Below are 23,518 nucleotides of genomic sequence, written 5' to 3'. Positions count from 1 at the left end.
GTATTTTTTTCACCCCTCCCTTCCCTCTTTCGATTGCACAATAATCGCAACGGCAAGAGTTTAATCCCTGGCCGGCTCGGACATAGGGACAAAGCCACCAAGCAGTTTGGCAGCCTGCGTGGCACGCTGGGCTGGGTGGCAAAGGCAGGAGGAAGGGATGGTCCTGAACCAAGTCAACACGGAGGCATAGCCAGGGGTTTAAACACTGCACAGAACTCCAAAAGTGTCTTTCTTAAGCAGATTCCTAAGCATCCTGCTTCACCCCTGGACACATGAACAACATCTCTCCGTGGAGCCTGCTTCTGGGGGACAGGGATGGATAATTCCCAATTCCAGTGGTGGTCAGCAAGAGGGTTCCTCTCCCCTGTCTGCCTTTTGAGTTTTCTTTTCTGTCACACTGGGCAGCTCATACAAGGGAAGATATGAAATGCCACTATCTTTGGTCTGACCTGCAGTTTTCAGCCCTGACCCGGGAAAGCTGGGATTTAAAGCTGGGAGTGTAGTTACTGTATTGCAGCCCCATATTCAATCCATGTAACCCTCCATTCGTAACTACAGGAAAACAAAAGCTGAAAAGCTACTCGGTGCCTCAAAATCCACCCTTGGATGGTGGAGTGTTTGCAATGCTTTTATTCCTCCCTCACAGCAGGGGTTAGAGCCTGAGGGGTGGGGTGGGGGGCCTAGAAAACATTTTTCATTCATAGTTTCCATCACCCAGAAATTCATCAGCCAGAACCTCAAGAACTGTCCCTCTGCCTTAGGTTTGTCTTGCCTCTACAGGGTTATCACTCGGCAGAGAAAAAGAGAGTATTTTTTGCCACATGATAAATGCAGAGGTAACATTTTAGCAAAAAGGCCAGTGAAGTTCTAAATCACCATCTGCTTTGGCTTCTATACAGCAGGTTCAGACTCTGCAGACATTTTTCTTTTACAGATCCCACAGAGAAAAAAGTCAGTTATTTCAAGAGAAAGGAATGCATTAATGTCTGCACTCCATAGTTATTCATTAATATTTTTCTTGCACTGCTTCCATAGTTCTAAACACCCTATGCTTCATAAAAGAAAGGGGGGGGGGGGGAGCCAAGGAAAGCCATTAAGCTTTTCATTCTGAAAGCTCCAGACTTCAAGACTAGGACACGTTTCCATTGATAACTGTAGAAGAAAGATGGAGCTGGGCCAGCAGCACCCAACGTCACTGCGACATTAACAGCCTTCTGCAAAAGGGACGGTCATGTGGGAATCTTTGGAGCCATCGTGTTTTATGCAGTGACGTGTGTCTGTGCAGCCACTGGCTGTCCCTGGTCCATCCCAACAGCAGTACCGAATACACCTTTGGGGTCGGAATACAGCCAGGGGCAGGGGCCTATCCACCACTGAGTCATACCCCTTCTGTCTGCATGACTTCCACCACAAACTGCACATCAGCTGCTCCCTGGGCTGCCTGAGCTAATGACAACCCAGTTGGCATTCAGTCACTGTCCTTTTACAGAGCTTCATTCTGCTCCAAATGATGGCAGAGGTTCAAATCATGCAAATAGACTCATGCTTCTCTGCAAGGAGGACAAGGCTCGCAGAGTTCTCAAAAGCTACCAGAAGTATCTCAGTTCTTGATGCTGACGCTGGTCAGGGGGAAGAAAAACATCACATACTTTTTTCCCCCTTCAAACAGGAGCCCCACATCACTCAAAGGAGGGATCCCAGTTCCTCTTCTTTCTTACAGGCAGGAATGGTAAGAAAGAAACTAGGGCTAAACGTGTACTCAGTGAACGCTGCAACCCCCACGGCGCTGCTGCCATGGGGGGAGCGCACATTTGTTTTGCCACACCCTGGAAAGCAGGACGGGAAATGAAATCTCCTGTCTCATGGTACAGCTATTATAAGCACAGGGTCTAATGAACTGTTACCACAAACACGGCAGGAAAGAGAAGAGAAAGCGAGTAAGGGTAATTTTGTGAGTTAATTTTTTTTTAACTTTTTTTCCCTCCTCCTTGCAATAAGCAGTCATCCTCCCCAAAACACCAACAGGTTAAATCCAGCCACCAGATCAAAAGAGCAGGAGCTTGGCAAAGCCGGTTTGCTGACACCTTCCTCTGCTTTTACTCAATGACAAGAGGACCTGAGAAGAGCACGGTTCAGGTGCCTCTGGTCAAAGAGAGCTCCCCCAGAGACAGACCTATCTCAAAGCACGAAGCTGCCTTGGGGGACACTGGACGATGCTTAGCACAAATCCGAGAGCAGACTGCAACACAAAGGGGAACACGGATCTGATATGTGCTATTGTAGGGCTGTATTTAGTTCTTTGTATTTATTAAGAAACAAAACTATACTGGTCAATCAATGAGGAGGCTTGGAGAAAAGTAATCTTTAGCAGGGGTGTACAACCATCCCTATTCTTAATGTATAGGATTTATATTGCAAATCCAGAGCATCTTATTCTCGTACAGATTGGGAAGATTAATTTTATGGTAGTTCAACATAGTCAAGAGAACTCACTGGCTGTTTACTTACATGTTAATATATTCCTTGAGGCTTATGCAAAACTGATACACAAAGGCTCCTTCTGGTAGACTTCAGCAGCATTATTCAAGACATGAAATGGAGCAGCTGCAGATCCCCAAACCAAGTCTGAAAATCTTAGAGAAGGTGGCACTGCAAGACCAGCCAGGTACAGAACCGTGTAGAAACGGCCCCTGTCTAAAGGGAGAAAAACAAATTATGGCAGAGGGAGCTGTGCGTCTGGGAGCACAAGAATAGGACAGAGAGATGGGGAAAGAGTGGCAAAGTCATTACAGGGAAAAGCTAGCCCTGTTCCTCGCCCTCTGCAAATCCACAAAGTCTTTTCTGTTCTTGTCCCTCCCTTGGCAGGGAGGGGTAGAATGAACGTCAGTGGAGCTCTGTGGTGCTCTCCTTGTGTACTCGTCTAAGCATTTCCCTTTCTTCCCCTGATGCCTTTGGGAGATTTGTGTTGAGACATCCCAGGTCTGATCTGAAAGCCATTGAAGAACCTCCCTCATTTCTTATGAAACCGATGGGCTTTATTTTTAAAACGGAGCAGGGCTACTGTGGAGCTCTGACCTTTTTCGGTTTCTGCTGCTGCTTAGCCAAGACTTCATTGCTGTAGGGCAGTGCCCTTGGGTTTTGCCATGGATACCCGCTTACTGGTTATTGCAACAACAGTAGATGAAACATCCCTCTTAGAAGCTCTGCAGTTAAGTTAGCTGGAGAGCAAGGGACTTACTGTGGGAACTGTTCAGTTTGTTAGTTTTACTAATGCTAAATCTGGATGCTGGCCACCAGCTAGGCTGAGAACAGTAGCATAGCTGGGAGATCTTGAGGGAAGCTGCATTCAGTGGCATTTGGTTTAGGTTATAGCAGGAAATTCTGCATCTGGGCCCTTTGTCTCAGATTTTCTGCTTTGCTGCCCTGAACACACCATGACCATTGCTTAACTCAGAGCTGCTGCTGCAACAAGAATTAAAAAATAAAAATTCTTCCTCTTTGGGCCACTTGTAACAAAATGTTTGAGTAGAGGATGTTCCTAATCAGGACTTCTTTTTGAATAGGCTTTTTCTTCAGTAGGAATCTTCCAATAGGACTATTTCTCCTTCTGAAATATTTCAGAACTGGGGATGCTGAGTAAGCTCTATTTCCTTTTCTGGCTATGCTAGTGATGGAGAAGCAGACGTTGGCTCTAGTGGTCACAGGATAATCTGTTTTAATGATGCAGGTAATCTGCAATAAAAGAACGTAATAGGATGGCACATGGATATGGACATTTGTAACTCTGGGATTGAGAGAAGCAAGAAATGGCATACCTGACGGGATCACAAACACATTTTAGAGAGAGAGTGGTTAAAGGAAAGGTCATTAAAAGACTAGTTCTACTTCTTCAAACTTCCCTGCCCTCTCACTTCATATCCCTTTGCAAAATGAAATTTGTGTGTCTGTGCCAAGACTAAGTACAAACTGAATCATGATAACAGGTAACAAGATTCCAAAAAAATAAAACAGAGGATCTTGTCACAGGAAGGCAGAGCTGCAACGCAAGCCTTGGCTTAAGTCCAGATTAAAATATTAGGCATAAGAGGAGTAATGGCCAATGAAACTAAGAGGCTGTGATGGCTCATACACCTGCAAGGAGAACTTCCATCTTAGAGAGTGTTGTGCTTTGTTCTTTGCTGATGGTATGTGTCCAGAGCTTGCTATTTCTTTCCCCAACTCCTCTGCTCCTGCACTTCCCAGGACCAATGGACAATATTAGGAATCAAAGTCCACTGGATGGTAAACCACTTTCAATTGCTACTGCTGGGTGCTGCCGCTACCAGAGCTTCCTTTGCTCCTGTCTGCCAGGAGATGCGTTGTGGCAGTAAGACTCCCTGCAGCTCTCATCTCCATCACCAATTCCTATGAGTTTCTCGGAGACGAGGCTCAGCTGCAGCACAGAACCTCGGCTCTTTTTCTTCCCTGTGCTCTGTGCTGAGCACGCACATCACATCATGTCACAGGGGAAGAATGAACCACCTGCTTGGGACCAGGAAGGATTGGGTCAGCAAGGAAAGGTGCTTCGGTGGACTAGTGGTGAACATGTGCTGCAGCCCACCTTGAATGGTCAAACCTACATTTATGGGTGCTGGTATCAGCAAACTGGTGCTGGTTGCTCTGCTCTTGGGGAATTTCTCTTCCATGATCTACAGTGTGTTATTTATCACAGGTTTTATCCTGGGAGTTGTGTGTGTAAGTGTCCCAGTCAACCAGACTACACTCAGTCTTGGCAGGGCGTGCTGGGGAGCTGGAACGACAATGCACGGAGGATGAAGTAGATGTGGTTGGGCCTGCCAACTGGGGATTGTCACAGTCCGATAGCAGGGAGCTGGGCCGGCTTTCTGAGCAATGAAAATACTGCCCTCGATTAGGATGGTGATTTGTTTTCTGGCATTGTTGGCATCTATACCGAATAGTTTTGCCATCATCAGTATTGTAATGTCTTGGCCTGGAGCAATGGTAACCCTTGCCTTTCCTGCGACCTTGGGGATGATTGCTCTCTGGTCTGTTAGTGAATAAACTAACGAAAAGTGCTGTGATGTTCATATTGCAACTAAATTATGCAACAAATCTGTGAAACCCTTCACTACCTGGTTTCAGTTTCTTTTTTACTTTGTAGGAAAAGACAGGAAAGAGATAAAGGTTAGAAACAGAAAAGGAGTGGGACAAAGCAAATGACTCATGTCTGTTTCTGGACCAGAATGGTGAACAGAAGCTGTAGATAGACAGGTCCATTTTCCTGCTCTTGACAGCACTAGGTGATGTCAGAAGAACATTAAACATGTAGGCCAAAATCCTGCCCATTTCCTCAAGTTTACCTTTGGTGATGCCATGATGGAAGACTCTCTTCGGGAACAGGCTCAGGTATCCCCAAATCTGAAGGGCAGGGCTGGGCATAGGGAGAAGGGAGAGAAAGATAAAGAGACAAAATCACTAGTCATCATCTGCTAAACACAACTTCCAATAAAGATACTGTTCCTTTCCTGAATTTCTGCACAGAAATTCTGGCTTTTTTATGGAAACATTGTCCCAGCTCTCTCAGGCTGAGATTTAATTATTGAACAAAAGGAGTTTCCTCCCTGAAAAAGTTTTTTAGAAAAATCTTTCCATTAAGTCAAACTGCAAAGTTTACATCTCAAAATAGTTCAAAAAATGTTTTCACTATTTTATGTTGTACTTTGGGAAAATATTAATTATAACTTCATACTTATGTTAGCATTTTGAAAATCGTAAACTGCATTTTAAAATGATCAAGAAATCATTTAGTGTTCTTTAAAGGAAGGAAGTAGAAAATTTCAGGCATTTTGAAACAATGTTCATTTTTTTTTCCAAATTTTTGTTGAGCTGCTATATTAAAACTAAGTGGTACTTTCTGATTAAAAAAAAAAAAAAAAAAGAAAAGAAAAGAAGGTTCCTAACAATCTCTGTCTGAGCTGCCAGGGCCACATCCCATGACCTTTTCATGGGACTGCATGTGACACTGGTAGCACAAACTGAGCAGGATCCATCCATCCACCCCAACGAGGGAATGGTCAGGACACAGAAGAACATTGAACAAGATGTCTCAGCTCTGGGACACACAACACAGTTGTGTGGGCAAAAGGGACATTCTTAACAGCTGAAGAAAAGTGAATTCAGAGCAGGAACACATCGGTGGCACTGAGTCAGACCTCAGGTGGGCCCTTTCTATCCAACTTCCTATAGCTGAGCATATGCAGGTCTCACCCATCTGGATTACCTTCTTAATCCAGTGGTGTCCTCTTCTGCAGGTTGCTGTATTTTAGACCTTACTAATACAGATTATTCTGTCTTGTCACATCCAATGAGATAAATAATCCATCTACTCTGGTATCACCCTTCCAATTTCTGATGTTTTTAGAAGGCATTTAATGTCTGCAAGGAAACCGGCCAAGTGCAGAACACCATAAACAAATAAACCCAGATGATCAGCGTCGTATGTAATTAACCTTCTTTAAAGGTTTAGTTAGAAACTCTTTGAGCCTTCTAGTTACCACATCTACTCTATTCAAACACAAGGCAGCAAAGATTCGTTGCAGTGGCTTCAAACACGGTATGAACACAACTGAACTGTCAAGACATCAAAACAACATGTCAGCACTGGATACAAAAGCTATATCCATGGCGTCTGGAAAGGTATTTAAAAAGATAAACACAGTTACCTAGACTGAAATTGGGACTGAATGATTCCAGCTTCTATGCGATCTCAAAAGACCTAACGTGGCTTTTACAAAAAACTAATTTACCACATTGTCATGGAAGGGCAGGACAGTCACAGACTGCAAGGGTCAAAGCTCACGGAGGTGATGCCCTTCAGTTTCTCCCAGTACAACACCCAGGTCCAATCGGCTGGAGCAGCACCGTCATTGCTGATGAGGAAAAGCCATCAATTGCTCCACAGACAATTGCCAGGAACATGATGCCCCCAGCATTGCAGCAGGACAATGACATCAGCTGAATATGACAAGTGAAACATAGGCAGGCCATTTCCTCCTAAATCACACAGACCGTTTACTACATCATGCTTTTAGTTAGTGGATAAGCACATAGAGAAGAGCATAAGACAATAAAGAGGGTATATATTGCACACGTTCCCAGAAAGACAGAGAAGAGTTGACAGATCAGTTGATCTGCATTTTTGAAGTAAAATCAAGCTTGTGAATGAAGCCTACGGATGGGTACTAAATCAGGAAATCCATTCTGCTGCTTGGAGTATTGTTTTCCTTTGGCCAGCCTGAGAGTGCCAAGGCCAGTCCTACCTCAAAGGACATTTTCATCAGCCTACAAGAATAAAAAACAAGTCTTCTGTTGCCTTACCAGAAGGGCAGCTTTGACAACACTGCCTGTGAAGATAAGGAGGCACAGTAAGGGCAAGATAGGAGAGAGTAGGTTCTCAGATTATTCCTTGATAGGAAAGTTACTACTGGGGAACTTTTTCCCTGGGCCAAGCCATGTTGAGAATAGTTTGGAGACTTCAATCATCCTCTCTTTCATTTCCACACTGCTGCTGGCAGGACCACCAAAGAAAGGTGCTCAGATGATGAACTGGATGACCTAAGCCATTGTGAAAGACATAGGTCAGCATTACAGCATGACTCGAACTGCATCACACAGCCTATGGTTGAACAAAAGCTCGATAGGAGAAGGGTTCAATGAAAAAGGTTTTGCTAAGCTGTTCTCTTTTAATAGACATTTCCCCTCTTTCTGTGTCTTTGTGAAAAGCTGTTTCAGTCCAGTGAGTGTGTTTCTGAAACGCTACATGCTAATGTTTGAAGTCTGACAACATTCAACAGATGTAAAAGTTGTTCTTTACAAATACATAGGTATTGTTCCATAAAGTAAACATTAATGCATAAACAACCAGTTACTGTCTGCAACCCTGCTGCTTTAGACCATGAGTGAACATTACGTAGGAAAAGGAGACCTCCAAGGAAAAGAGTCAGATGTCTGCAGAAAGCGATTACCTGTCAGTAAGCGATACCTGTCCTATTGAGTCCATACAAATCCAGCTCCGAGTTACAGCAGAGGCATGGCAGACAGCTGCCCTTCCATAAAAAAAAAAAAAAAAATTGTATTTTAACTCTGGTTTTAGTCATTTGAGAATAGTTTGAGCCACGCTTTTATTTCTGCACTTTACTGAGTACAATAATCACGATCTATTCTAAACAAAATGTATCTCCCTTTGTTGTAATTAGCCATTGCATTGTAGGATAGCAGGGAAAGACGACTGAACCAGCTGACCATGGCTCAGAAGAGGACATCTGAATTTACACTTTTCTGTGAGGTGGCACAACTGTGATTAAATACCTTGGGAGGTATGTAATGAAGAAAGTCCATTACTTGAGTTTTACTTCGTAGTGTTCCCAGGAACTGAACATTATCATTCTTCTCCTTATCTGGTCCAGCAAACCAAAGAACACAGCTCCACTAATGATTTGCACTTAAGAAACACCAATGACAGAAAGCATTTGGTATCGAACTACAAAGTGTTTGTTAATACACCGTAAAGTAAGAACTGACCTGGGTATTGAACATGCATACACGTACTTCACATGTATAAAGCAGTTATGGTCTGCAAAAGATATACTGGACAGTAAAGGGTAAACTTTCCCTATTCACAGTTAAGAGCATTACCTTAATCTTTTATCTGGGCCTGCTTTTCAGTGGCACTTGATACAGGAGCTATACGAAACACTTCCTTGAACACATAAAGCCAGAGATTGAGTTACACATGACTGAAGATCTATGCCGCTAGTAAGACAAAAGCTCCTATATTACCTGGCACATGCCTGTTAAATTATTGAGGAGTCTCTTCAAACTGAATATATTCACTGGATAATTAGTCAACAGAAGAAAACGGTCTCTCTTTACACAGCTAACATTGACAGGTATTCTCTCTTTTATGCACTATAACAAAAAGTATTTGCAGAACTGATGCAACACAAACATTTGGAATTGCTCTGACAACGTGCAAGTGTTCCCAAGGCACACGGCCCCCGTTGTCACGTCACCTCACTCTCATGCTCCTTTATGAGCAAGTCCTGAAGAGTGTGAATTCCTGTTACCTAATGTAGCACTATCCCTGTTTCAGAGAGATGTAAATGGTACAAATAAATGCAGCTTTGCTTTGATTAGAGGAACGTGTCTGATCAAACCAAACTAGACATCCGTGAGCCTGACTCCAGCCCCGTGCTGTGCTGGTGGGTGCTGGGGCAGCGCAGACAGATCACCACCATGTTTAATCCGTAACACTTGTAGCTGCAACATGTCAGTGTGCCACTCCAGCGACTGCATTCTCAGGAGCTTTCCCGCTGCAGATTCTTGGGAACACAGGCTACTCCATGCGTACACAGAACATCCCGCACAATGGAAGTGCTACCATCTGTCTGCTGCAACCATCGCAGCCAGCCAGTTGATGTCATTTCATCTATTCTGCCCTGGCAAGGGAGGAACAGTAGCAGTTTCCACACTTGAAATGGCTGTACCGCTCCTGAGGGCAGTGGGATGGTCTCTGCACAGAAATAAGAATGGATGGCTTTCAGCTGTTTGAACATGAGCTGGAGGATGAAATACCAACTCCGACTCACAGCCAGAGGTGTGCAAAGATGACATTCTGTCAATGCAGATGTTACTGGGATTTTTCTTTTAAGCTACGCCTGTCACCCAACACTAAGGGGACAGACAGGTTCTTTTAGAGATCCTTGGCAGAAGAATAACAGCACTAAATTGTAGTTACAGTTAAAGCTTTATTTTCTTAACAGGATATTACAATTACTATAGCACAGAATTTACAATTAAAATGGCACAGGATTTCTAGAAGCAGAATCAATGCAGTGCAATCTATAATTAGCGTCAGACAGAATTTATACTACAATTTATGATTTCTAATCACCTGGACTCTGCAGACAGACCTGGTCAGATCTTAATACATGGTCTGCTGCATCAATATAACAATCGCAATCTAGACTCAAAAATCGTATAAAAGAATGTGAATACTCAGTCCTTCGGAGGAGGCAGACAATGGTGGAGCTGCCCCTGGCCACCGGGGGGTCATGGCTCTCACTGTCCAGCAGCAGTTTGGGTCCAAGTTCCCCACTTAGGACTTGTAACTGCTTGACTTTATAGACGTGCTCCGCAGGTTGTTACACTTCTCTGCTCTGTGCCGGGGTCGTCAGCACCACCTGGCTGGTGGGTGCCTGGGAACTTCAAGGCCAGCAAGGAAGGGAGTAACAGGCCTGGTGCCCAGGAACCTTGAGGCCAGCAGGGAGGGGAAGAAGAAATCTGTTTGATTTGTCTACTTGGTTAGAAGACCCTCAGGGCTTGATAACGAGGGAAAGAGAACGAATACACGGCCCGCTCCATCACAGAGAATGGCTGCTCGCCTTACAAAATGGCGTTAGTTACGCCAAGCACATTACCAGGGGTCGGGAGCAGGGCCTACTGGCCACGTACTCACCCGGGACAAAATAGCTACATGGGGTAAATAAGCAATTTAAAAACATATTCAGATATTATAATTCAAGACTACTTTTCCCTTTTATTATCTGGTGCATTTCCCAGCTTTGAAAATGAAAATAAAAAAGACATTGCATTTCAAATTTTTGGAAAAAAGTGTCCTTGTTTTTAAGTAGCTTATCACTGAGCTTACCTTTTTTTTTTAGTAAAATATTTTTTTTTGCTTTTTTTTATTTCTTCCTTGAAGAATTCCAGTTTAGAAAAAAAATAAACCCCTGGACTTACTTACCAGTTTTAAACCTACACTGTCCTACGATAGCAGCATGAAAACTAGTCTTAAGTTAGTAAGATTTGTCTTAGAAAGTGAAGTTAATTAGAATGCTAGTAGCCAATACTCCAGCCCATATGCTAACTCACTCAGCTCCACTCTCACCTAGTTCTAAACCGCTTAAATGTCTGGTCCCAAACATGCTATCAACACCTTTAATACTATCTAGGTCCCCAAAACTCAGGCAGTCGTACAGATGTGCCTCTGAGCAGCTGAAAGAGCATCTCATAGTTTGTTCTGAAAAGGTCTTGGCTTACATTTATGGATAGATATCACGTTCACTCCTGAAAACTCAAATTAAAAGGTATCTCCATCTTGTACGTATCTTCTTCCATTCTCCGAGTACTTTGGCATAGCTTGGTGTTACCAAGAACTGTACCTGGCACCGCAGCTCCAGGCGGCTGCCGCGGTGCCCGGAGCAGCCGCCCGTGCGGCGGGGAGCGCGATCCCAACGGCGCCACCGACGCTGCCATCTCCTGGAAAACAGCGGAGTTACAGCAACAGCTTTGAATGGCACATGCAGGGAATTTTGTACACACTGCAACCGTTAGCGTGGAAAATTTTATTAGGGAATTGGTTTTATTCTGAATTTGTTCCATTCATTATTTTGTCTTGTGGCACTAGGTGATGATTCGAGGAAGGGGATTCTGCCCCTCTGCTCTGCTCTCGTGAGACCCCACCTGGAATACTGCGTTCAGCTCTGGAGGACATGGAGCTGCTGAAGTGAGTCCAGAGGAGGCCACGATGATCCGAGGGCTGGAGCACCTCTGCTATGGAGACAGGCTGACAGAGTTGGGGCTGTTCAGCCTGGAGAAGAGAAGGCTCCAGGTGATCTTATTGCAGCCTTCCAGGACCTGAGGGGGGCTACAAGCTGGAGAGGGACTTTTTACAAGGGTGTGTAGTGATAGGACAAGGGGCAATGGCTTTAAACTGAAAGGGGAGATTTGGATTAGATATAAGGAATAAATTTTTTACATTGAGGATGGTGAGGCACTGGAACAGGTTGCCCAGAGAAGTTGTAGTTGCCCCATCCCTGGAAGTGTTCAAGGCCAGGTTGGATGAGGCTTTGGGCAACCCGGTGTAGTGGAGGGTGTCCCTGCCCATGGCAGGGGGGTTGGAACTGGATGATCTTTGAGGTCCCTTCCAACCCAAACCATCTGCAATTCTATGATTCTTACCTGGCTGGTAAGCTGAACTTAGGGGAAGTGTTATACATGGTCAATCTCCATCTAAAACTTCTGGAAGGTGGTAAGTTAGTCCTACCCCAGACTGCAAATGACACTTAGCTAGTGAATCTGGAGATGTAAAAACGTAACAGCATAAACCTTAACATTTCATCTCACCCTAGATCGTCTCTACAAACAGCAAGAGCAGAAAAGCAAACAAGAAATAAATGGTTTCTATAATTTCAAAGGCCAGAGAGCATGAATCTTTTGAGACTGGTTTGATACAATTCCTTACAGTGGAAAGTTGCCCAAACACCTAGTCTGCAAACAGCTCTTAATCACAATTACATTGAACTGGGCCTAAGCAATAGCTTTATTGAAATTTCCCACATACACCTAACCCCACCTCTATCCCAAATCCATACTTCTTTGGAGAATGACTCAAACTAACCTGTTTCCATAGCCTAGGAGCTAGGCTGGAGTACTCACCAGTTCAGCTATTGCATTTCAGCTGACAGATGGCAAATTAAGATGCTCTGCCTGACTGCCTGCCGTGTGCAAACATGTCTTGCTTTCCTTTGTGAAAGGCTTTAGCAGACAAACTTTTTGTCAATTGCTTAGTTTTCCGAAATACACTTTATTAAACCAACATGCAAGACCACTGACATGTGAGACTAGCAGGAGGAAGGTTAAGATAGCTTATCTGAAAGTGTTTATAAAATGTCCCCATCTTGGGGGGCTTAACAGAGTTGCTCTGTATTCCAGAGATTATTTTTCTGCAATAAAACACAAACATTGACAGCAAACTTTCAAAAAATTAATGAAAATAAGCTATTTTACAAATCTAACATTCCTATGGTTCTTTGGGTACACACGTTAGAATCTTACATTCTACTTAATTCAGTTTTCTTGGACAGGTAACTGCCATACAATAGCAAGTTAATACACTTCCAGAACATGCACTGACACTTACTTGTGTGTGAATAAGCTCTCACTACACGTTTGATGCTTGAAGGGATACAGCTGTGTGTACTTTACAAGAGAATCTCACAATAATTTCAGGGAGGAGTAAATTGCCAATGCATTCTCTTGTGTCATGGAAAACAAATCAGTTCAAAGTTTGATTCTATCCTCTCAGCTGAATATATCTAACACGTACAGCAACATAATGTCTAAAATTAGTCTGAACAATTAATGTGATGACTAAATAATTCTGAAACCTCACTGACAGATCAAAAGAAATTGATTCCAACAGCAGAGTAAGTACTCAACAAATTAATACAGAACTCTATTACCAAACAGGAGAGACTGACTTCATAATGAAAATATATTTTGGCCATACTTAGTATCCACTTAAGTAGGTGCAACTCCACTGGATGCAGCAGAAACGTACCTGCTGAACTAGAGTGAATCTACTTTCTCATCACTCATTCACACTGTAAGTCAAAAACCAGATTTTTAAAACAAGAAATAGATGATACATTCCATTCTTCCCTGTCTATACTGGGGGAGTTCTGCACACAGGAGATAACAATATTTATTATTTTTTTGCCATCAATGATCACACATACTTAAACTTGAGCCTGCAATTGCTTGGTGGCATTTGTTTGACTGGGAAGTCCGGAAAAATGTGTTAACAACCAAAGATTGCAGCAAAACAATCACAAACTTTAAAAAAAAATTTCAACAAAAACAAAAGAAATGTTTGAGGAAATGACCAGCTATTGATGTAACTGCTGGGAACTCTCTCCTATCTTAAAGAAAACAAATAGTCTGCGAACGTAAATAGTCCACCCATGTAAAACATAGAAGTAGCAGGGAAAAAAAAAATCTTGAGAAATAAAACCCAGAAAAGAGCATCTCTAACCAAGAGTAAATTTCATACACTTTCTTCAACTGTCCCAAACAAGAAATAGACACCCATCAAAAACTGATGAACACCATAAAAAGGAGAGTCTGAAGTGAAAGGACCAGTAGGCTACAGAGAGTTGAAGACAGTATGATTCACATGCACTAAAGACAAATTGTCAGGTGTTTGGCTGTTGAGATAGCAAGGAACTTGATTCATTCTCATAAAACAAAAGGCCTTTCACACTTGCCCTCTTAATTCTTTGACACAAAACCACAGGAATCATTCATAATGAAATAGCAACTGGAAAAAGCATTAGATTTCCAGCTCAAGCAGCTGGAGGAAAAGTACTTTACTTTCCGAAAATGTATCTGAATTACAGCAAAATGGCAAGAAGTCACTGCTTTTAGACATGAAGCACACCATCATGCCCATGTTGTTATAATAGAAATTTGAATATAAAAACAGCATTTAGTAAAAATTTTATTTGAAATGTAGCATGAATCCATAACCATAAGTGTTACAACATCCAGTTTTACAGAGAATGTGTACAATATAACAGGTATTTCTATACATGCGCCGCCCCCGCCCCCCGTTTTTATTTAGTCATTATCAAACAAACGATAGTTAAACAGGAATAATAAGCATCCACTTCTAAAAAGAAAACTTTGGCATGTATACAGCTGGCTAGTTAAAAGTAAACAGCGGTAGATTCAAGTCAGAAAGAGACCCACTTGTTTTGATTCAAAGCATTTTTGATCAGGATGCAATTCACCAGTACTATTTTCTAGTTAATACAAAAACGAGTACTCTTTTTTCTCAGTCCAGAAAGCCCCGTTAAGGGACAAAAATTGGTTGAGAGATGTAAAAGAACCAACTTTTAACTCTTAAAAGGTGTCAGTTTCAAAGCAGTTTAGGTCACAAGTATTTTGCACACATTGGTCTGGTCATGAACAAAACAAACCTTTAATGGTTTGTTCGTATTACTGAACCATCTATCACTTGGCACAACTGACAATTTCTCCTTTGGACTAGAATAAGCATGAGTATTGTTGCCTCAAAAGTCATGTCCATTGCTGGAGCATAAAAAAAAACTGAAGTAGAATTTGTGCTGTGCCCATCTTCTGTCTTGAGTTTCCGTCACTGCTGTTGGCCACTTAGCTACCAAATTCATCCAAGAAATGAAGGAAAACATTTTGCAAGGCGTTTCTTCCTGTATTTCCATTTTAAAAAATCAGAAAGCAATGAAAGAACCCCTGAATAGTAAGTAATAACAAGCCTCCTTTGAGAAGAATTACTTGCAATTCCTCAAGTACTTACAAAAAAAATACAGTATTTATACAACTTCTCCAGAACTATTGTAATTAACATATTTTAATGTAGTACTAATAAAATAAATCCATAGATATAAATGGTTGCACTTCTAAGCAGGAATATCTAACCCAGATTTAGATTTTGCTGCAATTTCATTATTGCTGTGGAACAGACAGTGGTTAAGTCGTGTGAACACTAGCCTCTCTTTCTTAAGTACATCGGAACATCTAATTTGAAAAAACGTCCTCCAGCAAGTCAGAACACATTTTATGTCATTTTTACAGTTCCTGCTAAATGTTAGCGATCCAAAGTCGACTGAATCATGGTGCAATAGGGCACAAATGGCAGAAGAGCAGTGGAGCAGAGGCAGGAATGGCAGAAAAACAGTAGAGTAACACGAGTCAGACTCATACTCACTACTTCTTATTCCTAGGCTTTAACTCTTCTGCTGCATTTCGCAGAAAAATGTAGTTTTTCTTCTGTGGATTATAAAATTCATGACCCTAGAAAGAAAAATCATCTGTATTTACTCTCTTCAAAGAAGAAATATCAGCATTACCTTAAAACATAAGACTATAAATATTGCATTAATTTAGTTTATTAAGACAAAGTCTTTAAGACCAGATATTGGATAACATTGGTGGATTAGAAACAGCTTACTATAACAAGTAATTACAACAACTGTGCATGTAAAGTAAAATTTAAGGGATGTTTATCCATTTTTAAGGTATAAAAAAACTTTTAAAAAAACCCACCCACATATCTGTAAGCCCTACTTTATAGACACAGCATAAGAGCTCAATATATATATTTTTTTAATGTGATTCTAGGCAGAGAAGAAACAACAACTTTAATGGCTGCTCAGTTTCACTTTATATTTTCTGTATTTTAAATGAAATAAGGTCACACTTTTCCAATGTGAAGCCCAAGTTCTACAGGCAACTACAAAAATATCTGTTCCCCAACTGCAGATGCACATACACTGTTTTGCATATTGACGCTATTTGCATACGCATTACCAACTCAATACTCAAGTACTCAAATCAGGGAAAGTAAACACTAATAAACCTATTAAAGTCCAATACACATCTTGAAAATTACAAACTCCACTTGACAGAAATGGTTCTAGAAAGGAAATTTAATACCTACTGGTTTTACTACTTAATTTGGTTTACAGATCTGAAAGATTCCTCAGTCCGTTTCTACCACTGCAGGCTACCCAGCATTGAGAACAGAAGAATTCACCTGCCCTAGTGTCCAACAGTGATGTTACTTTGGGCAGCATGCAGAGACTAGATACAATGCAGTAAATTAAAGTTTTGCTCTGCTTGTGGCACGCAATCAAGTTCATCTGTGTGACTTCTGCATTCATGTCAGTCAAAACCACAAGGAATATTATCCTCAGATTTAAAAGTGCTAGTTATAACAAGGAAGTAATACTTTTAATGGAAATTGCCATTCCCTTAAAATCAGTTACATTTCAACCTTGTTACTCCCTTCTCAAACTATTAACAAGTATGGATTCTGCACATATTATGGTTTGTTGTGATTCTCTTGCACCTATATGATTTATTGTTGAGACAATAGAAAAGAAATACATAAGTGCCAACAGGAAGCTGCACTGAACGGTACTGGGAATTTAGTACATGGCATTCAAACACTGGCTTAAGTGTTTATAACCACAGTCACAGCTTTTTTAAAAGTTAATCTGCAGAAGAAACAAGAGATGTGCATTTCAAAGAGATTTGTGGGAACCTGTTAGGGTGCCACATTGCCCCATGACAGTCCCCACAGCAGAATGCGTGTGAGCAACCAGAATAACTGCTGAATCACGTAATTTACATTTTGCTCATCCACATTTGCAAAATAGCATTGTTGAGCAATCTTATCCAACTGAAGCTAAAAATCAAAAATGCACTACTTCAGTGTTAAGTTTCATCAGATGTCTAAAACAACCATTACAAGTTCTCTTGCATGCTTGTGAAATTAGGAAGAGTCAGCTACTCTTCATAAAGAACAGCGAAAGCCTCGTGTGAAAAGGACAGTCTTAGTTGCCAACTCATAGGAATCTGAGTCTAAACCTTTCTTACCTTTGACCAGTCATAGCTGGAAGCATACGCAAATATATTGCCATTATGGTTGAAACAACAGGCAGATATCGGCTGGTCAAGTTGTTCCGACGTTTTTAGTTTCGTTCGTGCATCTTTATCCCAAAAGCTGAATCTACCATCAGATCCTACCGTTGCAAGAGTACCATGGACTGGGTGAAACGCTATCCCATTTACCTGCAGAATCATTAAAAAAACACTATACAAACACCACACATATGAACAGGTGATGGGAACATGTGCTGAAACCTTAGCGAGTAAATACACAGGAAAGATTTTTTTCAACTAGATATAGTTCTTATTTTTTAAAAATGTTTTCAGATACATGCTCTGGAAAAACAAACAAAAAATAGCACCCAAGAAACAAGGAAAGCATCGTCTCTTTTGTAGCTAAAAATTCAATGCACAATGCCATTACACAAATATATTAAGTGCTGTTTCAATACCAGCAAAACTAACAAGAGTCCTCCCCACCAAGATGATTTAATGAATGGCTGATCTAGTGCTTGTTGATAAAAAAATTTGTCTTTCCTCTTAACATATGACCATGACTGGTCTTTAAACATACGTCTAAGATAGCTTTAGGCAAGATAAAAGGTCAAGGAGAACAAATAATTCATAGTAAATTTTACATTAAGAGTGTATATTGCCCTGTACAAATGATCTCATGGTATATGCTGAATACTTACAGCATAGATATCCTGAGGTGCTGATGTGTTTGTTCCGTTGGAGCGATGACATTTAAAAGTGAAATTATCTTTTGCACTGAGGGAAAAAAAAAAAGTCTTTTTACTTTCTTCATTGTAAACTGAGCAATAAAGAAAGGATGTTTTATTCTATGACACTTACGGGTTTGGGGGGTTGATATAATGAATAGCTACTCTTCCTTCAATACTTCCAAGGGCAAATCCAGTAGGTTTGTTCACTTTGTCTTTAAAAATAGCAACACAGCGATGCTAAATTTGAGAGAGACACAGAGGATTTTAGACAGAGGCTTGAGGGCCAGATTTTTTGAATGCTGCCCTCCTTGGGACACAAAACATCACATGCATCAACACAAAGTAAAGCAAAACCACAAACAAGGTCAAGAGATAGGTCAAATTCTATCGAGAATTTGGGCCACAGTATTTACATTTGTAAATCCTTATGAAAACCAGCAATGGATTAATGGCAAAACAGGTCATGTGCCATACCAAGATGAAGTACTTAGGTTTTGAAACACTGTTTGCTTTTACCAAAAAATGGCAAGCCCACAGTTTCAACAGTTTGTATTAATACACTTCTAATATAATAATTTACCTGGTGTTTAAGAGGAGATTCTATTCTTCTAAATTCAGAAGGCTGATTCTCTAACTGATAAACTATCAAACCCCTTTCTGCAGTGGCCACAGCAGCCATAGGATGAACCTGGATAAGGTTATAAAATAGGTTGGAAGAGAAACACTTGTGTTAATAGCATGGCAGAGAATTCTACTTATTATTTCACAGAAATCCCTGAAGAAGTTCAAGGAATTAGACTGTTTTCTGGGGTGAAGGGAGGGAGGGCAAGGGGAAGAAGAGAAAGAACAAAGTTCATTTGTAGAAATATCTTCAAACAAAACAAATCGGTTCTTCCCTGCCACTGAGAAAATAAACACACCAAAAACCCTTCAAATTATGAGCTGACCCTTCCAATGTGAATCGCAACAGTGGTACTCAAACTCATTTAGAAATTAGGGTAGGTCAGTCCTAGTGCTGATTTGGTTTCGGGATGTTAAAAAAGACACTATGCATGTTTTGTATGATGCAAACACCTGTTTTCCAGAGGCTTGATCAAGAAGATCAATTTATGTTTTACTGCTAAGATCACAAAAAGATCAAATACTAACAGTCAGTATCTAGTTCTAACCTACACAAGCCTCAAAGACTCCCAGTTTACTCATACTCCCAGTCATCTAGCTGACACTAGTTTATCATGTGTCATGGCTTACCACATCTGCACAGTAACATCTCTCAGGGAGCTGCAATGTCATCATAGGTGTTGGTGAACGGGTATCCCAGAACTGATGGAAAACGAAAAATGAACGAGGTTGGAGTTACACACCATTGTAATTACTTTAGTAAAGAGAATGCAATTTGTACTAAGTTGTTTCTTTCTTGTCTATAGTCAGAATACTGCAACTCTCTGAAGTGAGACTATTTCATTCACCTCGTTTTTGCATTAGTATTTAAGATAATATTTTCACTTCACATAAATATTTTCATACAAAGATTACTAGTATGCTTTGTGTCCATTTGTTCAGGTAAAAATCATACCTTCAAAGTTTTATCCCAGCTTCCTGTCATCACACAGCTATAATTTGGTGCTTTAATCCAATGGATAGTCTTCACAGGAGCATCATGCTGAAGGAAAAAAAAAGGACAAACACACATACATTTGTTAAGATAACAGTCCATACTTCTTGTTTATGCTCCTCATGTTTTTGTACATATTTACACGTTTTATCCATTCAAGAAAAGTGATTTGTTACTTTAGTCACAGCAGTTAGGATAAAGGTTGGTCATGGCCTCGTTGTGTTGTTTAGCGCTGTAAAATGACTCACGTAAGAAAAAAATGGTTCCTGACACAAAAAACTACCATCCACTCCCCTGTATCACACAATGGTCAAGCAGAACTAGAAATTATCAGCTGCAAGACTTTCTATTTATTTATAAAGGATATTACTCATCATACTAAAAATCCATACTTTGTAATAAATAGCATACTATATCAAACTAATGAAAAAACAGCTTCTGACAACAGCTACAGAAGAAAGGCCTGTTAATCACACCAACAAGATTTTAAAATCAATGCTGAGAATCTGAATTTTATCACCTCAAACAAGATACGAGAAGCAATCATTAACAGGACTAGGTCTCTTCTTCAACAATATAACTGGTAACTTATTTTAATCACCACAACTACAAATTCTATGAAGAGACACACACTTCTAAATCAAGAATGTAAATTATAATCCCTGTTACTGCTGCAGCAGAAAGCTGGTATTTGAGAAAGTGAATTCAATGATTTCTTAAAATTTTCCTTCCCCTATAATGCAGCAGGGTGACTTAGTGAGATCACTGCAGCAGTGGAAAGAGCTCTCTCAAGTAAAATACAGGAAACAGCAGCACAGGTTATTCAAATCACTTTGATTGCAGGTCTCCCTATTCATGTGCCCTTCAAGATCTCAAAAACATAAAAAGCACCCTACCACCTCTTCTTCACATAGCAGTATCTACTTCAGAAGCAGTAAGCATTAGCTTAATTTGCTAATAAAGGTAGCTTTTAATAAAAATAGGAAGAGAAAAAACCACATCTAATAGCTTGGGGTTTGCTTACTTACTTGTGCAATCTGAATAGCTTGATTACTGTTGAGATCCCACATTTTGGCAGTTTTATCACAGGAAGCAGTAAATACTTTACTCCCATCCTAAAAAACCAAGAAAAAGGCCAATGGATTAAATAGCTCTATCATGCAGTATCTATTAGAAACCTGTCAAGTCTCCCTCTCTTCTAGCAAGACAAAAAAGAAACATCAAAATTTATTTATGACTCTATGTTATGGTGGTGCATTTAGGGATGCCACCAAAACAGACATTTCTCCATGCTTGTCCATTACCATTTCTTTATATCTATCCATTAGTAACAAAGATTAGGTATGAACACATAAAGGTTATTTGCTCAAATATACCAAACAAAAATACTCAGTATTTAGTTAGAACATTTTTTTAAAGGAAAAAAAAAAATCCCATAGTTAATCTTGCCACTGCTTTTTCCCCCCGCCCCATACTCTGAAACATGCAAACACTTAGCACTGATAACTGCCTTTAAGCATTTTGTTAGTCCAACCATGCAAAGCTGATTTCAGAGATTGTGAAGAATGTTTTTGCAGAATTCCATGGGCCTGGCAAAATCTTACAGAAAATCACATTATATATTGCAAAATATAAACAACATACAGTGGAAACTCAGCTTAAAATAGAGTACTGTTTTATATTCAAGGTTCTCCATTTAAAGCCCTCTCTAAATTTTCTTTTAAACCAAAAGAAAAAACTGTGCTAGCTATTATTTAGCTTTAAATACTTTCTTACTTTTAAACTCACTTTCACCCTTCTTACGCCCATGTTAGTCTATTCAATTAGGACATGCTTAGCACATCTTTTACAGTAACATAAGTCTATACAGTAACAACAGGCTGCATCTACATGTGGCACTCATGTCTGTCTGGAAATCACATGCCAATTTATTTAGAGTTTGGGTAAAAATTGTCTATTTATTTTTAAATAGGAACATACATCACTCCAGCAGCCATCTAGTACAGGCCCTGTGTGCATCTGCTGAGCCTTCGGAATTGTCTGCCCATTATCTTGAACTTCCCAGCAGCGAACCTGTAACAGGAGAAGATTATACAGACGTAACATATTAACACTAAGAACTTACAAGACGTCTGTCCTTGAAGATCTGAGCCTCGGTTTATCCAACAAAAAGTCTGATTATAAACACCAAGCTTTTTTCATAACTAGTGAAACCTTATTTCTCTGATTATGTTCCGTTTATCCATACAGCCACAACTCAACCCCGACTTCAGAAGTGCCTTACGATCACATAAAACCTCCCAGTGCTCTCCTGGAGAACCCTTAACCGTCAGCAAGAAGCTGCCTGCTGCAGGATACTGGCCAGAACAGTTAAAAACCACACATTTGTCTTCCCTGCCCTGTTTATGCCAGTTGGCATCTCACCCTTCAATCCACAAAATTTAATAAGGGTGTAGGAACCTAATCTTTTTGAGACTGCACTGTCAAACTGGATGATTTAACAGTGTCCATGGTTCTTTCACTGAGAAAAGCAGAACTATGTTAGCCTAATCGTACAAGAAAATTAAGCTAAAAACCAAACAAGTAGGAAAAAGAAAAATCTAACAGGGAAACCATTGACTACATATTCAGAGCTGAAGCTTAAAATATACAGGCAGAGGAATGACTTAGCTGAACATGGTAACTGAATTTCCCAGTTGAAGCAGCTCAGCAATGTCAAACTTGGTGCCTTGGCACCAGACACAAACCTTGCAGTTCTGCAAAGAGGAAGATTTTCAGGTACCCTGGCACAAGTTTTTAGGATCGCATTTTGCAGTTCAGGCACCAATGCTCCCACTTTATTCATCTGTAGGTCTGACTGGGAGTACTTACATCATTTGCCCACGATCCTGCAATGAGGAAATTACCCGGCAATGTTGGTGGACTAAATGCTAAACAAGATATGCTGTCGTCAGGCGGAGATGTTACTTCAATATCCTATAAAGGACGGAAGACAAAACAAAATTATCCACATTTGAAAGCTATCCTGAGATCCCATTACTTCCATAGGGTGAGTTAGGAGGTGCTGCTGTGGCACAACAAAGCACAGCAGCGCAGTGGTTCCCACAGGGCTGACGCACACACCTTCATTGGGTTATGGTTATCCGCAGTTGTGCTGCCAAACATGCCGGTGCCTCCAGTGCCAAACCCAGATGTCGATCCGAACAGACTCATCTTTGCCCTGAAAAGGAAGGAAAGGCTTTCTGAGACCTGCAGGGCCCTCAATCATCCCTAGGATGTCTCACCACACAAGCACACCTCTCAGCCCGCCTGGGAGGCGCTCAGGAATACAAAAAAAAAAAAAAAATTAAACCCAAACCCAAACCCAAGCCAACCCACCGCACCTCTCGTTGCAGCTGGATCTCTGACATTTCGTAGCCGGCCCTGCCCCGCTGTCAGGGACGCCTCCCCGGCGGGAGCTAACCCCCCACGGCCCTCCGTCCTCCCCGGCACGGCCGGGCGGCAGCGATGGCGCCCCGCGGAACCCCGCGCCCGGCACAGCCCGCCCGCAGGCGCTCCCCGTCCCGCACCCGCCCCGGCCTCCTCTCCCTGCCCGCACCCCGCCCGGCGGGGCAGCGGGACGCCCGGCAGCCGGGGGCTCGCCCTTTCGCGGGGGTCCCGCTTTCCCACCGGCAGGAGCGGCCGGCGCTGGGAGCGGCCATTCGAAGGGGCCCGCGGGAGCGCCGCCGAGGGCGCCCGCAGGCCGTGCTGCAGGCGAGGCGGGGCCGCCCGACAGCCCGGCGCGGAGCCCGGCGCCGACCCGCACTCACCCGTGCGGCGGGCCCGCTCGGGCGCGCTACCTCCCGCTCCGCGGCCCGGCTGCTAACGCGGCGGCAGCGCGCGGGCAGGCCGCCTCTCTCTGCGC

The 23,518-nt window shown here is 41.7% G+C and overlaps 1 protein-coding gene across 4 annotated transcripts; it reads right to left on the bottom strand.

Moving 5' to 3' along the window:
- Positions 1-14,443: 14,443 nt before the first annotated feature.
- On the bottom strand, positions 14,444-23,461 carry RAE1 (ribonucleic acid export 1). 4 transcript variants are annotated; one of them, XM_086622984.1, is made up of 13 exons: positions 23,424-23,461; positions 22,738-22,834; positions 22,486-22,590; positions 21,595-21,687; positions 20,643-20,729; positions 19,576-19,662; positions 19,251-19,322; positions 18,580-18,687; positions 18,130-18,236; positions 17,970-18,045; positions 17,263-17,457; positions 15,590-15,675; positions 14,444-15,071 (listed from the first exon to the last, which is right to left on the bottom strand). In XM_086622984.1, coding segments are annotated over exons 2-13 (1,107 nt in total). In that variant the 5' UTR covers positions 22,828-22,834; positions 23,424-23,461; the 3' UTR covers positions 14,444-15,070. The 4 variants fall into 4 exon arrangements, with proteins under 4 accessions (XP_086479110.1, XP_086479109.1, XP_086479112.1 ...); XM_086622983.1 differs by having other exon boundaries at positions 14,444-15,675; XM_086622986.1 differs by lacking the exon at positions 23,424-23,461 and adding an exon at positions 22,998-23,038 and having other exon boundaries at positions 14,444-15,675.
- Between the last annotated feature and the right edge of the window lie 57 nt (positions 23,462-23,518).

This window comes from Tauraco erythrolophus, chromosome 18, assembly GCF_009769465.1.
Source record: "Tauraco erythrolophus isolate bTauEry1 chromosome 18, bTauEry1.pri, whole genome shotgun sequence".
NCBI classification, from domain to species: Eukaryota; Metazoa; Chordata; class Aves; order Musophagiformes; family Musophagidae; genus Tauraco; species Tauraco erythrolophus.
The sequence above is the reverse complement of the archived record's forward strand: the minus strand, read 5'-3'. Positions and strand labels throughout refer to the sequence as shown.

Coding starts and splice junctions, on each gene's coding strand:
- RAE1 (XM_086622983.1), bottom strand. CDS start 22,827: ATGAGTCTGTTCGGATCGACATCTGGGTTTGGCACTGGAGGCACCGGC. Junction 22,591..22,737: donor ATAACCATAACCCAATGAAG/GTGTGTGCGTCA, acceptor CGTCCTTTATAG/GATATTGAAGTAACATCTCC. Junction 18,237..18,579: donor AATCTCCTCTTAAACACCAG/GTAAATTATTAT, acceptor TCTCAAATTTAG/CATCGCTGTGTTGCTATTTT.